At 48.9% G+C, this 15,416-nt stretch overlaps 1 protein-coding gene across 1 annotated transcript in view; it reads left to right on the forward strand.

The window, feature by feature from the left end:
* The window catches only part of NAA15 (N-alpha-acetyltransferase 15, NatA auxiliary subunit), a 689,053-nt gene extending 675,125 nt beyond the window's left edge, over nt 1-13,928 (forward strand). The window contains exon 20 of the mRNA XM_078676786.1: nt 12,481-13,928. Within this exon, the coding sequence (XP_078532912.1) occupies nt 12,481-12,681 (201 nt within the window). The 3' untranslated portion in view covers nt 12,682-13,928. The remainder of the gene's footprint in view (nt 1-12,480) is intronic.
* Nucleotides 13,929-15,416: the final 1,488 nt, after the last annotated feature.

Genomic DNA, 15,416 nt, shown 5'->3' on the forward strand with positions numbered 1-15,416 from the left:
CTCCTAGTCTGACTCTGCAAGACCACGCTACTCCAGTTGGTGGTAGAATCCATCAACTCCAACACCCCCCCCCCCCCCCCCCCCCCTTGGAGGTCCATAACATCATGCAAGTGGGTCTTGCTGATCATTCTGGAGGGCTATTCTCTGCCTTTCCTTTCTTTTCCTCCTCCTATTCCACCACTTTAATAATGGCTGGTGGAGGATCATTTAACTTTACTCAGAGAGGAAGTTACATCTCTCCTGGCCATGGGGGCTTTAGAGAGGGTCCTGATTTCAGAAGGTAGGCAGTGGTTGTTATTCCCGCCAGTTTCTGATTCTGAAGAACAAAAAGTTACAGCCCATTTTAAATCTTCGGACTGTCTGTCTCTTCCTCAAGCGGGAGAAGTTCAAGATGCTCATGTCGGCTCAGATCTTATCTGCCCTAGACCAAGGAGTCTGGTTTATAGCATTGGACATGCAGGATGTGTAATTTCTTATCCCCATCCTGCCGGGCCACAGACGTTACCTGCGGTTCAAGGTAGGCCACAAACATTCTCAGTTCACCGTTCTCCCTTTTAGCCTTACCAGTGCCCCTTGGGTGTTAACCAAGGTGATGGCGGTGGTTGCAGCTAGTCTGCTCATCTTAGGGGTTTCAGTCTTCCTCTACCTCAACGACTGGTTGTTGAAATAGTTTGGAGAGGTGTGGCGCCGCAGCCGGGGCGACTGACGCTGAATGTTGGGGATCACGGTTTGATCCCCGGCTCCGGGGGCAGGCGTCTGCCCAGCACCATGCGAGACTGGGCAATAGCTCGCTTAATCTTCCCAATGGCCCCCAGTGTCGAGATACCCCTTCGGGGGTGATTTGTGCGTTATAGAAGTACTGGATTTACATTCACATACATGGAGTGGTGTGGCTCACTGGTTAGAGGCGGAAGACCCGGGAGCCGAAGTCGGCCCGGGACCAGGGTTCAATTCCCGACGCGGCAGGGTCGAGGACTTGGGTCAGCGGAGTCGATAATTCTCGCTTCGGTGCTTACTCTAATCAGGGGTTCCACTCGGCAACTCTGGGCATTAGCTTGCCTAATCTCCACAACGGCCCCATCAACTCTGGGGATGCCTGGCTCCACCTTGGGGACTCCCAGCAGGGACCATCCCACAGGGAAAGCCAGGACTGGTTCCCCAGAGTTATACAGCGCCAGGAAACCTACGGACGGGTAGCAGTGCGCTTTACAAGCTCAAATACATTACATTGCATTACATTACCCCAGGCTGTTAACTCCCACCACCAAACTACGGCAGACTTCCTGCATTCGCTGGGGTTCTTTATAAATGCACCAAAGTCCCACCTGACTCCTTCCCAGATGCTCCCGTTCATCTGAGCTGTTCTGGACAAAGTGCAGTTTCAGGCTTATACTCCTGAGCAGCGAGTCCAGAATATTCAGGTTATGATACCGATATTTCAGCCTCTAGCCTGTATTTTGGTGAGACTGACTCTGAGGCTGCAGGGCCTTATGGCCTCCTGCATCCTATTGGTAAAACACGCCAGATGGCATATGCGGGCTTTGCAGTGGGACCTGAAGTTCCAATGGGCGCAGCATCAGGAAAATCTCTCAACATGTCCAAGTATTGGAAGGAACTGCAAAGGACTTGCAGTGGTGGATGCCGAACCGCAAATGGTTCAGAGGCAGACCCCTTTCTCTTCCCCAACCAGATCACACAGTTGTGACAGATGCGTCACTGCTGCGATGGGCCGGCCACCTAGTAGAGATGTAGATCAGGGCAAACTGGTCTCAGGTGGAGTCAAGGCTCCACATAAATTTGTTGGAGCTTCAAGCCATCCAGTAGGCATTGAAAGCATTTCTTCCCTCTGTCAAGGGGAAGTCACCGCAGGTGTTCACAGACAACACCACCTTGTGGTACTGCAACAAACAGTGCGGGGTGGGGTCATTGACCCTTTGTCAAGAGGCCCTACGTCTCTGGACATGGCTGGAACAGCAGGGCATAACCATGGTGGTTCAACACCTGGCAGGTTCTCTGATCACCAGGGCGGATGAACTCAGCCGTCGATGTCTAGCGGATCACAAATGGCGTCTCCCTTCGGTGTTGGCGCAAGATCGTTCAGCTGTGGTGAGAACCATGGTTAGAACTGTTCACCTCCAAAGAGAACGCGTAGTGTCATCTGTTTTACGCTCTGGAGCTTCCATGGCGTCTATTGCTCAGTTACCCTTTTCATCGCAAGTGGAGTTCAGTCCTGCTGTACGCCTTTCCGCCCATACCACTTCTGCCCAGGATTTTCAAGAAGATCAAGAATGACTGGGCCCAAGTCATTCTTGTGGCTCTAAACTGGGCAAGGAGAGCCTGGTATCCATAGCATCTGACAAGGAACATCGATCCTCTGATCAGACTGCCCCTCTGGAAGGATCTTCTGTCACAGCAACAGCTGAGGGCCCTTCACCAGAACCAATCAATTCTCCGCCTCCATGCCTGGAAATGGAGCAGCGGCAGTTGATAGCTGTTGACCTTCATCCTGAAGTATGGGATGCTATTTTGGCAATGAGAAAAAACAAGGACCCCCTGAACAATGGATAGTTCATTTCCTAGGACAGGGACTTAAATGGTAGTGACAAACTCCTAGGCAATGTCAATAAAGCAAATATACACAGTATCTATAACAATAAGAAAACCAAGGAAGACCGAAAAAATATATTCAAAGTTGTTACCATTTTAATAATTTCTTCTCATATTACCTAAACAAATTATATTAATACAAAACATTTAAAAAATGAAACACAATATGTAACACATAACATTTCATCAATATGTATAAATAAAGGGTTAAAAAGTGGCAATATCTTTATTAACTCGACACGCGTTTCGGCGTATACAACACCTTCTTCAGGAAAGCCACACAATTATAGATCCTGTTTCAATGTGATTGGTTCCTAGTGATTAAAACCTGCAACTCCATAGTTGGTGGATGTTCTTGATTCTAATAAATGGCTGATAAAAATACGGTGCACCGAATGTGCAGCGATGTCTTATTAATTTTAAAATCAACGATATCACGAATAGGTCTGATGTCTGGTTATCAAACAAGCCTCGTGTAGGTATATTTGAAAAGCGACCTGGTCCCACTAAATGTTACAATCAGTATTATGATATTCTGGGAAGCCTCTTGCGATGGAAGAGATTCAACGAAAAAACTGGAACAAGCGCTAGATATGCGACAGTGGTCCAAATATGTAACTGAATAGGCATGAACAGTAAAGGACTTATCTGATAAAAGGAGGGTCCAGGTAGGATCAGGCTAAGGATGGCTGCCGGTGATGCCTTCGGAATGCCTTTGGTGATTCCTTTGGAAAAGAGGTTTTGCAGCGTGAATCTTTCTGGATTCACTATGCTGTGCATTATTCCGCGGTCTTGTGATTGGGTCCGGAATCGTAGTCTTTTCTTTGGTTTTTTTTGTAGCCCAGGTGGGCGTCGGCGTCACACCTCCTTGGGCGTATTTCCGGTGACGTCGGCATGCTTCCTGCGGAAGCTCCCACTCTTGGGCGCCATCTTCAGATTCTTTTTTCCGCGGTCGGGTCTGGATCGTTCCGGTTTGGGCTCCAGACATTTTTGGAGAAAGAAGAATACAGAATTTGGAAGGAAAACATCTCAGAAGACTCCAAGAGACTTCATCAACCAAGGGCCAAAGAAGGAGAAGGAGAAATCTTCGAGAACTTCGACGCCCGTCGACGAACGCACGACCAGGGGGCCCACTGAGCGCTCAAGATGGACAACACGCCGTTCAAGTTATGCCGTAACTGCCACCACAAGTACGCGCAGAAGGACCAGCACCCGGTTTGCAACCTTTGCCTACCGGTAGACCACGAAAGCAAGGACTGCAACGCCTGCCCTGTCTTCACCCCGAAGACCCTTCGTGTGAGAGAGAGACAGAGGGTAGCGCACGCCACCCTGCAGGGAAAAGCCCCGACTCCATCCCTTTACGATCTGGGGATGTCTTCTTAGGAAGAGGACAACGCTGCCGCCGAAGACGACAGCTACACGGTCGTAGAGACTGATTACACCAAGACTACTGATAAGGTAGGAGACTCTACGGCCCCTAAGAACCCGAGAGACTGAGTCTCGAAAGAACGAGGGCAAGGCCTTGAAAGCGCCGGCGCCAAAAATTTCGGCGCCCGCGGCTACATCCAGGCCCAGCGGATTCTCTGAGAAGGAGTCCCCGGCGCGGAGAGCTGTTGAACAGCAAAAGTCATCGAAATTCGTTCCCGAAAAGGATTGATCGACGCCGAGGGAGAAGGACCCTAAAGCACCAACGCCGATCAGAGACACAAAATCCGGTTCGACGTCGAAGCCTTTGGCGCCGAAGACCTGCTCGGTGCCGAGCCAGCCGCCGAAAAGAGCGGCAGAACCATCCGGTGCGGAACACGCAGCGGAGATGGAGAAAAAGAAGAGGCGCCTCGAGGCCGAAATGGAAAACATCTTGCAGCGGAAGAAGGAATTTGACGCCAAGATGAAGGCCTTCACGATTCCCCATAAAACAAAGCCACAGGTTGTGGAGGTTGTCGAGGAGGAAGACTATGACGCCGAAGAACAGGCGCCTGACGTCGAGGAAATCGACGACCAGGAAGAAGAGAGTCCCTACTATAGTTACGACTATGAGGAGGAAGAGGACAACAGGACGGACGCCGGGTCGGCTCCCTCTGAATCACAGGAGGTGGATTATCTGGATATCGACACCCTAAGCCCAGAGGAGGTTGTCGACACATATCCCTCGAGGCCCTCGCCGCCGGACGACATCGGGGCCTACAACTCGGTGATAAAGACGGCCGCAGCGGCATTCAGACTCAAGCTCGACGAAGAGAAGCAGAAAGCTGACTTCCTTCTGGAAACACTGCTCCCCACACAAACAAAGAGCCAGTACCTGCCCATGCTCGACAGCGTCTTGGCCCAGGGAAGGGAAGCATTCAAGGAGCCCGCAACATGCAAGGCGGTCACTCCCAGGACGGAGAAAAAATACAAACATTCCTCAAAAGACCCACCCTACATTCAGGGCACGGTATCAGCAGACTCCATCACAGCCACAGCAAGAAAGAGGGCTAACGTGCCCACTACTTCTGGGCCACCACCAGATAAGGAAAGCAAGAGGATGGACCTAGTGGGCAAGAGGATTGAACGGAATGCCACGACCCACTGGCGCATGGCAAATTCCAACGCCCTGATCAACAGGCACATGTACCAGATCATGGAGGAACTGGGTCAGCTGGTGAAAGACCTGCCCCAGGAGGCCAGGCAAAAGGCCGAAAGATTAGTGGAGACTGGGAAGAACGTGGCAAATTCTTGCCTCAAAACTGCCCTGGATGGAGCAGACACCTCCAGCAGGCTCATGATGATGGGCATCACGGAAAGGAGAAACGCCTGGCTCAGGATTTCAGGTTTCAAACCCGAGGTGCAACACAGCATCCTGTACACAACGTTCAACGGCAAAACACTGTTTGGAACAACAGTTGATGAGAAGCTCAGTCAACTGAAAAAGGATAACGAAACAGCAAGGTCCATGGGAGCATTGCAGTTCAGAGGTAGCAAAAGGGGCACCCCGTCACGAAGGCCCGGCGGGAGAGGCGGAAACCAGCCAGGTACATCACACCAGGCTTTCCAGCAAACGCACCAAGCAGACCCACAAGCTCAGCATGGTCCGCCTAAGCAGTCCTGGCAATACCAGCCAAGAGGACAGTCCTTTCGAGGGAGAGGAAATGGACGTGGACAGAATAAAAGAGGGGGCCAGCAGCCCGCCTCTAAGTGACTTCGAAAAACTCCGTGTGCCCACCCACAGAATAGATCCCAGGGGGCAGCACGTACAGAGGGATCAGGTGTTAAACAAACTAGACACCTACGACCACATAACACCAGTGGGAGGAAGATTAAGATTTTACCTCCAAAAATGGAGAGAAATCACATCAGACAAATGGATTCTCAACATCATCCAATTCGGATACTGCATAGAGTTGGAGGGGAGGCCAACAAGCAGAAAACCAGAAAGAAGAGCACTAGCAAACAAACAACTAGAGCGTCTTCAGGAAGCAGCAAAGGAGCTCCTGCAGAAGCAGGCCATAGAACGGGTACCCTTCAGGGAAATGAACAAGGGGGTATATTCAACGTACTTCCTGGTACCAAAAGTAGACGAAACAATGAGATCCATTCTAGACCTAAGGTTCCTGAACAAATTCATAAGAACGCAAAAGTTCAAAATGACCTCCCTACAAGAGGTGCTCCCGCAATTGCAAATCGGGGACTTCATGGTCACGATAGACCTCAAGGACGCCTACCTGCACATCCCAATGAACAGAAAGCACAAGCATATGCTCAGATTCACCATCGGAGAAAACCACTACCAGTTCATAACACTAGCCTTCGGGCTAAAGTCAGCACCAAGGGTCTTCACAAAGTGCCTCGCGGCAGTCGCAGCGCACCTACGAAGGCAAGGAATACACGTATACCCTTACCTGGACGACTGGCTAGTGAAAGCAAACTCATACCAGAAATGCAAGCGGGACGCACAAACAGTGACGACCACGCTCATAAACCTGGGGGTTCTCCATCCATTGGAAGAAATCATCAATGGAGCCGGAACAAGTGAAGATCTTCCTGGGAGCACAGATCAACACCTTACAGGGCAAGGTGGTCCCCAGCGAGAAGAGGGCGAGAGGGCTGGTGAAAGAAACTCGCCTCTACCCGAAGGGGCAAGCTCGGACAGTGAGGACTGCGAGCAAGATCATGGGCATGATGGCATCATGCATCCACCTAATACCAAATGTACGACTCCACATGAGACCCATTCAAGAATGGCTACAGGAGCAATGGTCACAAGCTACAGGCAGTTGGGAGGATTTAGTGGTTGTAACGCACTCAGTGCAGAAGGAAATGACATGGTGGAACATGGAGAACATAACAAAGGGAAAGCCTCTAACGCCCCCAACACCAACAGTGACCATCACCACAGACGCATCCCTGAAGGGATGGGGCGCTCACATGGAGGAACTCAAAGTGAGAGGACTGTGGACACCAGCAGATGCGACACAGCACATCAATTACCTGGAATTGAAGACAATCTTCCTTGCACTGAAAGCTTTCCAAACAAGGCTGTACAAGCACAGGGTATTGCTACAAACAGACAACACCACAGCGATGTTCTACATCAACAAGCAGGGTGGGACACAGTCAACCATGCTTTCGACGCTAGCGCAGGAGATATGGAGATGGGCCATCCCACTCAAGATAGACCTGCTAGCCATACACCTACCAGGGAAGGACAACATACAAGCAGACTGGCTCAGCAGACACTTCGGCATCCCACAAGTGGGAGCTCAATGCTCAAGAGACAAGGTGGCTGTTCGACAGATGGGGAACGCCATCAGTGGACCTGTTTGCCACATGCCAGAATGCAAAATGCCAAAACTTCGCATCCAGACAGCCCGAGGAGGGATCCCTGGGGAATGCCCTATGGATAGATTGGTCCAGGACATTTGCTTACGCTTTTCCCCCGATACCACTGATGCAAATGCAGAGCGAGCAACATGACCCTGATACTGGTCGCGCCGCAGTGGGCCGGACAGACATGGTACTCGCAGATCATGGAGATGACACAGTGTGCACCCCACAGATTCGGCAAAAGGAAAGACCTGCTTTCCATGCAACGGAGAGGTGCTGCACCCAGAGCCAGAGAGCCTGAGCCTGGTGGCATGGCTACTGAGGACATAGAGTTTGCACATTTGAAGCTGCCAGAAAGCACCCTGAGGGTCCTTCGGGAGGCACGAAAACCCAGCACTCGGAAGTGCTATGTTGCGAAGTGGAAAAGATTCACAATGTGGTGCAGAAAAGGAAAACTTCACAATAAAATGAAGGACTCCACAGTGCTAAAGTACCTCACGCACCTGCTGGAGAAGAACCTTAGTTCATCCTCGCTGAGAGTTCACATGGCAGCGATAGTCGCCTACACAAGAGGAGAAACGTGCAGGAGTTTCTTCACATCACAGGTGGTGAAAAGATTCCTGGAAGGAGTGAAGAGGATCGCACCACCAAAGCGGGTGCCGCCACCTGCATGGAACATGAACATAGTCCTAGCGGAACTCATGAAAGAGCCCTTTGAACCACTTCACAAGGCCTCCCTAAAGATGCTAACTATGAAAACAGCTTTCCTGGTTGCAATACCGTCCTTACGCAGAGTATGTGAACTTCAGGCACTAACGCTACAAGAACCCTACATACAAATACACAATGATAGGGTTGTGATGAGAACTGACCCACACTTCATGCCGAAGGTGGTGTCCAAATTCCACATGAACCAGTCTATACAGATACCGAGTTTGTTCCAAAAACCAACCACTAGCGCAGAGCGAGCTCTGCACACCCTGGACGCCAGAAGGGCAGTCATGCACTACATTGAGAGAACAAAGGGACACAGGAAAACAAAACAGTTCTTTGTGTCATTCGCCAACAGTTTCATGGGGAAAGCAGTAACCAAAGAGACTATTGCACGATGGATCGCACAAACAATTCAGCTCTGCCACAAGCGAGCAGGACAAGAACTGGCAGAGGGGACACGTGCCCACTCCACTAGCAAAAAGGGTGCGACAATAGCTTTCCTGGATAAAACACCCATACAAGACATATGCCTGGCGGCAACATGGGCTTCAGTGCACACGTTCACGAAGCACTACTGTGTGGATATACAGATGAACAAGGAAGCACAAGTCGGACAAAAGGTGCTCCAACACATATTCAATAACCGATGCTCATCTTCCACCCAGCCGCCACAGAAATGAGAAACCGCTACAAAATCTATGCACAGCATAGTGAATCCAGAAAGATTCACGCTGCAAAACGAATAGTTTTCTTACCTGTCGGTATAGTTTTGCAGCTTGAAGATCTTTCTGGATTCACTAGCGAACCCACCCACCTCCGCCAGAAAGATGAGGCTGGAGAGAAAAAAGGTGGTTATAAACAGAGACAAAAAATAAAAATAAAAAACTTTAAAGGTTAAAAGCGGTAAATCACTTAATGGAACATTGCCATTACTTCGGAAACAGAACAAACACGGAAAAAAAGAATCCAAAGATGGCGCCCAAGAGTGGGAGCTTCCGCAGGAAGCATGCCGACGTCACCGGAAATACACCCAAGGAGGTGTGACGCCGACGCCCACCTGGGCTACAAAAAAAAACAAAGAAAAGACTACGATTCCGGACCCAACCACAAGACCGCGGAATAATGCACAGCATAGTGAATCCAGAAAGATCTTCAAGCTGCAAAACTATACCGACAGGTAAGCAAACTATTTGTTACTCTTTTCCGAAGGCATCACCGGCATCTGCCCGGAGGGTGAGTTGGAGAATTGTCATCCAAGCCTCCCTATTTCATGCTCCTTGCTGATAGTGGTGCTTCACACCTGGGCTTCGTTCTTGCCGACCGTGGTAACCCCATTCCATCTGGATCAATCAGTCACGTTGCCCACCAAATAGAGCATTGTCGTTTTACCTTGACTGCACCAACGCATTCTAGGTGGACGACCAACTCTTTGTGGAGTACGTAGGAGCTAAGAAAGGTTAGGCAGTTGCAAAATGGACCATTTCTCGCTGGGTTGTTCTATGCATTAAGATCTGCTATGCCCTGGCTAAGATGCACCCCCTGAGGGATTAAGAGCTCATTTCACTTGACCGGAGGGATTGCTGCGACCACTTCTTTGACTCAGGGTGTCCCAGTCCTGGACATCTGCCAGGCAGCAATGTGTGCTTCTTGGCACGGGTTTGCCAAACATTACTGCCTGGATAGTCTGGTCCTCCGGGTAAGGCATTTTGCCCGTTCGGTCCTGCTGGCCTTTCTAGTATAGTCCATTTGTCCTCAGCCCACCGCCAGGATGGTATGGTTTGGGTATCTATTCAAAGGTGAGGAATCTGCAGCTAGAAGTCTCTATCAGATGAACAAGTTACTTACCTATGGTAATGCGTTATCTGATAGAGACATTATCTAGCTGCAGATTCCTTACAGACCTACCCATGCCTCCCTGCACTGCGGACTTATTGGTTAGGGCTAGGGTTGTTGTCTTTATCAGGGCCCTAGTTATGACACAAATCAAGTGAGTCACGTCATGGCTCTGCTCTACTGGCAGGGAAAAGTGAAAAGTACTGACGACCACGCGCCTGGGTGGCACCTATATAGGTGACCGCGATGTCATAACAGATGCTAACAACGTCACGTGGGGCCGAATGGAGCCCCCGACTCTGCATGATAGGTGTACTGCTCATGCAAAAGTGTTCGGATTCAGCCTGTTGCCTGAGAAATTCAAACTTAAGGAATCTGCAGCTAGTTATAGTCTCTACCAGATAAAACGTTACCGAAAATATGTAATTTGTTCTTTTGGGCTATTCTTTGTGAGCCTCTGCTCACACCAACAGAACAAATAAAAGAAATGCCTTTTTTTCACCAAAGTTTCTCCGTAAGGGGTTGATGGAAGATGTTTGCAGTCTAGATTTTTTTTGCTTTTTTTTTTTTTGCTTTTTTCTAAACTGCAGACTACATCAAATGTTGCCCAGCGGATCGGGAATCCAAAAGGTATGATCAGTTTGGAAGAAACTGTTCTCCTCTCTGAGTTTGGGGCTGCGGTCTGTCAACACCGCCTGCCTTTTGGGCCGTTACACCCACTCCCTGTGGGATACTGTTGCGGAGGTGCTGCTACAGTGTCGAGAGGAGGCCTGGACACGGCTCGCCCAAGCCCTGGCGGAGGGGCGGGATGCAGCACGGTACTCAATTAGATGTGGACTTGACACCACGGACTCGCTGGGTAGAGCGATTTCCACAACGGTGGCAGTTCGTCACCACGCCTGGTTGCGGTCTGCCAACTTCTCGGGGGATGTCCAGGCCACGCTCATGGACATGCCCTTCGATGGCCGTCGCCTCTTTGGCGACAAAGCGGATAGTGCGCTAGAGCGTTTTAAGGACTCCAGGGCTAAGGCCAAGTCCTTGGGCCTAGGCCAGCGCCAGCAAACATCCGCTTTTCGCCCCTTTCGTGGTCAAGGAAGGGGCGCCCCCACTCGTCCAGCCAGCCACAGGCCGCAGAACCAGTCTCAACGCGGTTGCGGACGTGGTTACTGCCGTGGCAGTACCAGGGGACAACGGCAGGGTCAGTCCGCATCCGCCCCCGCAACATCTGCCTCCAAGCCTTCCTAGTCCGGCATTTCAGGGGCATTCGACGCCAGTGGGGGGCAGGGTTCGCCATCACCTCCTCCACTGGTGCTCCATCACGTCGGACAGGTGGGTGCTGCAAATCATCCGAAGGGGCTACTCCCTCCCCTACGAGGCGACCCCTCCAGCCATGCCACCGCAGTACCACCGCATGTTGGGGGATCACTTGCAACTTCTGCAGGAGGAAGTTATGGCCCTCTTGGCCAAGGGGGCCATCGAGCGCGTTCCTGTGCCAGAAGTAGGATGTGGTTGCTATTCCCACTACTTTCGGGTACCCAAGAAGGGCAAAGGAGGCCTACACCCTATCTTTGACCTCCGGAGCATCAACGGCTTCCTACGAAAGGAGAAGTTCATGATGCTGACTTTGGCTCAGGTCCTAGCTGCCCTGGAGACTGGATGGTGTGTTGGACTTGCAGGACGCTTATTTCCATATCCTCGTCCTGCCGGCCCACCGGGGCTACACGGTAGGCCACAAGCATTTTCAGTTTACCATGCTCCCCTTCGGCCTTACCAGCGCCCCTCGGGTGTTCACGAAAGTGATGGCGGTGGTCGCAGCTCAACTTCGCCGAACAGGGGTTTCAGTCTTCCCCTATCTCGACGATTGGTTGTTGAAGGCGGCTTGCCCCAAACAGTCGTCTCCCACCTCCAGACTACGGCCGACCTCCTGCACTCGCTGGGGTTCTCCATCAACGTGCCAAAGTCACACCTGTGCCCCTCTCAGAAGCTCCTTTTCATCGGAGCTGTTCTGGACTCGGCGCAGTTTCCGGTTTATCCCCTGGAACAGCGGGTTCAGGATATTCAGGCTCTGATTCCGATCTTTCAGACTTTATCCCGAGTTTCGGTCAGATTGACGCTGCGCCTCCTAAAGCACAGATTCTCAGTAGATCTGCGCCACAAGACAGAGCCTTGATTGACACCTAGCATAGAAGGGTGAATTGCGGTAAACTTTCTGGAGATGAGGAATCTGTGGGACGGTAGCTATCATCAATACATTGGTAACAGTTGTTTTTGGTTTATTCTTTTAATCCAGTATTTAATGGTAATCTAGGCTAGACTCTGGCTATTAAAAAAATAAATGCAAGATTCATTCGAAGATTGTCAGTCTCGTTTTTCTGTTTTTATTCATCCTTTAGCAGAAATTTTAACTATTACCAATTAATTTTGACATGAAGGGTACTTGAACTTCTTCATGTTCAGATAAAATGTTTTAGAAAAAGTTGAAATTCTAATTTTCCTTTTTATCTCTTTCTAATCTATACTTAGACATGTACAGAAGTATTGGAAGCCTTGCGTGATGGTAGCCTTGGAGATTGTAAAGAAGTACCTGAAGCATACAGAGTGCAGTGTCACAAGCTTTTCCCATATGCATTGGCCTTTATGCCTCCTGGATATGAAGAGGACATGAATATCACAGTTAACGGAGATAGTTCTGCAGAACCAGAGGAATTGGCCAATGAAATGTGAACAAACTAAATCTGTGGATGCAAAGACATTGGACCATATCAGATATACAATATTTTTGTCACGCACCTGCTGTATTGCTCTGTAACTTCACGGAGATTGAAAGGAGTAAAAGAATTGTTGCCTTTGAATAGTGTTTTACTTTTTTATCCTGCTGACAATATATATATATATAAAATAGCTAACCTATTACAGGATATGGGTGGTTCAGGTTCTTAAAAAATGAAGCTGCTAAAATAAAAAAAAATCCTTAACCTATAAGTACTTATCCATGTTTTTAAACTAATTTATATGAAAGCTGGAGGATGTTGGGGCTTATGGAGCAGGTGTGTGGCAGAAATATTACTTTCAACTTGTCTTTTGAGATTACTGCTGTCTTGGGCAGCATAAAAAGGCTGTTTGGCACTGGATTCTTTCACTGAGCACAAAGTTGTTTGGCTGTAGCATCTGGCTAATATTGATACGGAGTATGGCTGACCATAGGAAGTTCTCAATGTGAATCAATGTGCAGAGAAATCATTCACAGATGCTTAACATAAAGGTTGGAGCATACACCATAGACACAAAACCAGAGTTGTTTATAACGTAGGCTGTTCAACAAACTTACTGTTGCATCCTCGAAAATTCACCGGACACGATGAGTTTGGTGTTCTTGCACAGCAGTTTTCACCGGAAGGAACCAGTTTAAAACAATCTGTTTATGAAACTTGAAATAAATCAGCACTGCTGTTCTTTGATTTGAATATCAGTGTTGCTTCGCCAAACTTGTCAAAACTGTATTGCAAGAACGAAAAGAAATCATGCACTATGGACTCGCATCAACTAATCTGAGAGCATGTTTTTCTCTTTATTGTGAAAGCAGACAGACAAAATACTGTTTCATGGCGTGGAATTACCAAGAGCATATTTCCTGGCTACCCTTTTTTGACTGATCAAGAGACTAACAGTTAAAAAATAAAAAAGAACCTCAGCAGGCCTTGTTCACATTATGCAGAAAACTGTGCTGCAGTTAAGATACCTCTGGATTTTTCCACAGTGTCACAGGTTTGTAATACTTGAAGCCCTGTTTCTAAGGATATATTTCTGGCTTAGTTGTTTCAGTCAAGACCCCATGACTTTGTAACATTAAGGGGCTCAAGATTTTTTTTTCATCAGACCCGCTTCTTATTCCTGCAGTTACAATTGTAATTTCCTTTTTGTTGTCAAACATAAGGTACCAAATATGATGCAATAAAAGGTTTTGAAAAATCTGTTTTGCTATTTACCAACAGGACACACATTTTTCTGCAATTTTGTCACATTGGCTCTAAAAAAATCTTTTGTCGAAGCTTATGTCGGTACCGTTTGTCAACTGTTTTCCATCTGTTATTTGTAGCACAAGTATCCTGTAATGTGCTGTTCAAAAAATGTGTTCCACGGTGAATAGTCTGTCTTGGATCTTTGAACTGGTGTAGTTTTTTTCTAGCCAGTACACTTGTCCACTGCAGGAACACTGTTCTTGATACATACACGCTACAAACAGGTGAAAGCACTTCTGATGGATAGTTCTAACTGCAGATTCCTCACCTTGTGATAGTCCCCAGGTGTCAGACTGGATCCAGAAATCTGTAGAGCAGTCCTCCTGAGCACCAGAAGGTGGCGTCTTGCACCAAATTTTTAACCCATTTGCACGGAAGTCTGTTTCTTTTTTTCCCCAAGCCTTCAAGACCTGGATCCAGAGCTTCTCCTTGGTCCTTTTGACTAACCTAGCAAAATTCTTCAACAGTGTGCAAGGGAAAATGTCACCCCCTCAGAACTACAGTTGTCAAGCCATGCAGGGACTTTAGCAATCAGTGGTGCCTGGGTCTGAGCACCACTCCAGGGACTGCGTCCAGGTGAATCTGAGGCCAACCTCGAAGTTGCAAAACACATTAAGAATCCACAGTGCTACCGGTTGAGGTCAAAGGGGAGGTCCTGTTCCCACTTCTGATCGTTGTTGCAGTTAATCTTTCGGTATATCAAAGAAAAAGCACAAAAACCAGAGGAAATGACCCCTTACTGCCACTCAAACTCAAGAGCGTTCAAGGGCATCAGTCTGAACCCTCAGCCCTCCCCAACCGGTCCTGTTTCAAAACCCCATGGCAACAACTTTGTTCCATACACACCCTGAGTTTCAAGGTCTTTCAGTGAAATTGCAGCAAGTTGAGGCCCTCAGAGAGGTTATGCTGCATATATTTGGCAATTTATCAACTCCTTCTGGTGCGTATTCAGGCCCTCAGGATCCACAGGGGCCTCCACTCAGACTTCTTCCAGCAGGTCCACCATCTACACTGAAACCGACCCCCGGTGCTGGCTTTGTTTCTGACACCATCCCCTATGCATTGATGTTGTATTTGGACGTACACCCATTGTGCTATCAGACGCCAAGTTGAATCCACCACTACCTTGGCTGAAGTTGCTCCCAGTGCTGACCAGCGTAGAGGCCCTTCGCAATCCTTCGCACTTCGATACCTTACCCTTAGCACATGGCAGGGCTCAGACCTTACACAGCCTTTTTTGGCACAGATTCAGACAGTGACAACTAGGATCGTGGAGACTATTGTGTGCCCCAATTTAATGAAGAAAGCTGGTATGAAGAGCTTCAGGATGCCAGTGGGCTTAACATTTCATTTGGTTCTGTCCTTGTGTCGCCACCTGCGCCTGGCCCCCCAAAAGACCTGCCGGAGTAAAGTTTCTCTTTTGCTGTTGTAATGTGAAGA

The sequence above is a fragment of the Lissotriton helveticus genome, chromosome 2_1, assembly GCF_964261635.1.
Source record: "Lissotriton helveticus chromosome 2_1, aLisHel1.1, whole genome shotgun sequence".
Classification (NCBI taxonomy): domain Eukaryota; kingdom Metazoa; phylum Chordata; class Amphibia; order Caudata; family Salamandridae; genus Lissotriton; species Lissotriton helveticus.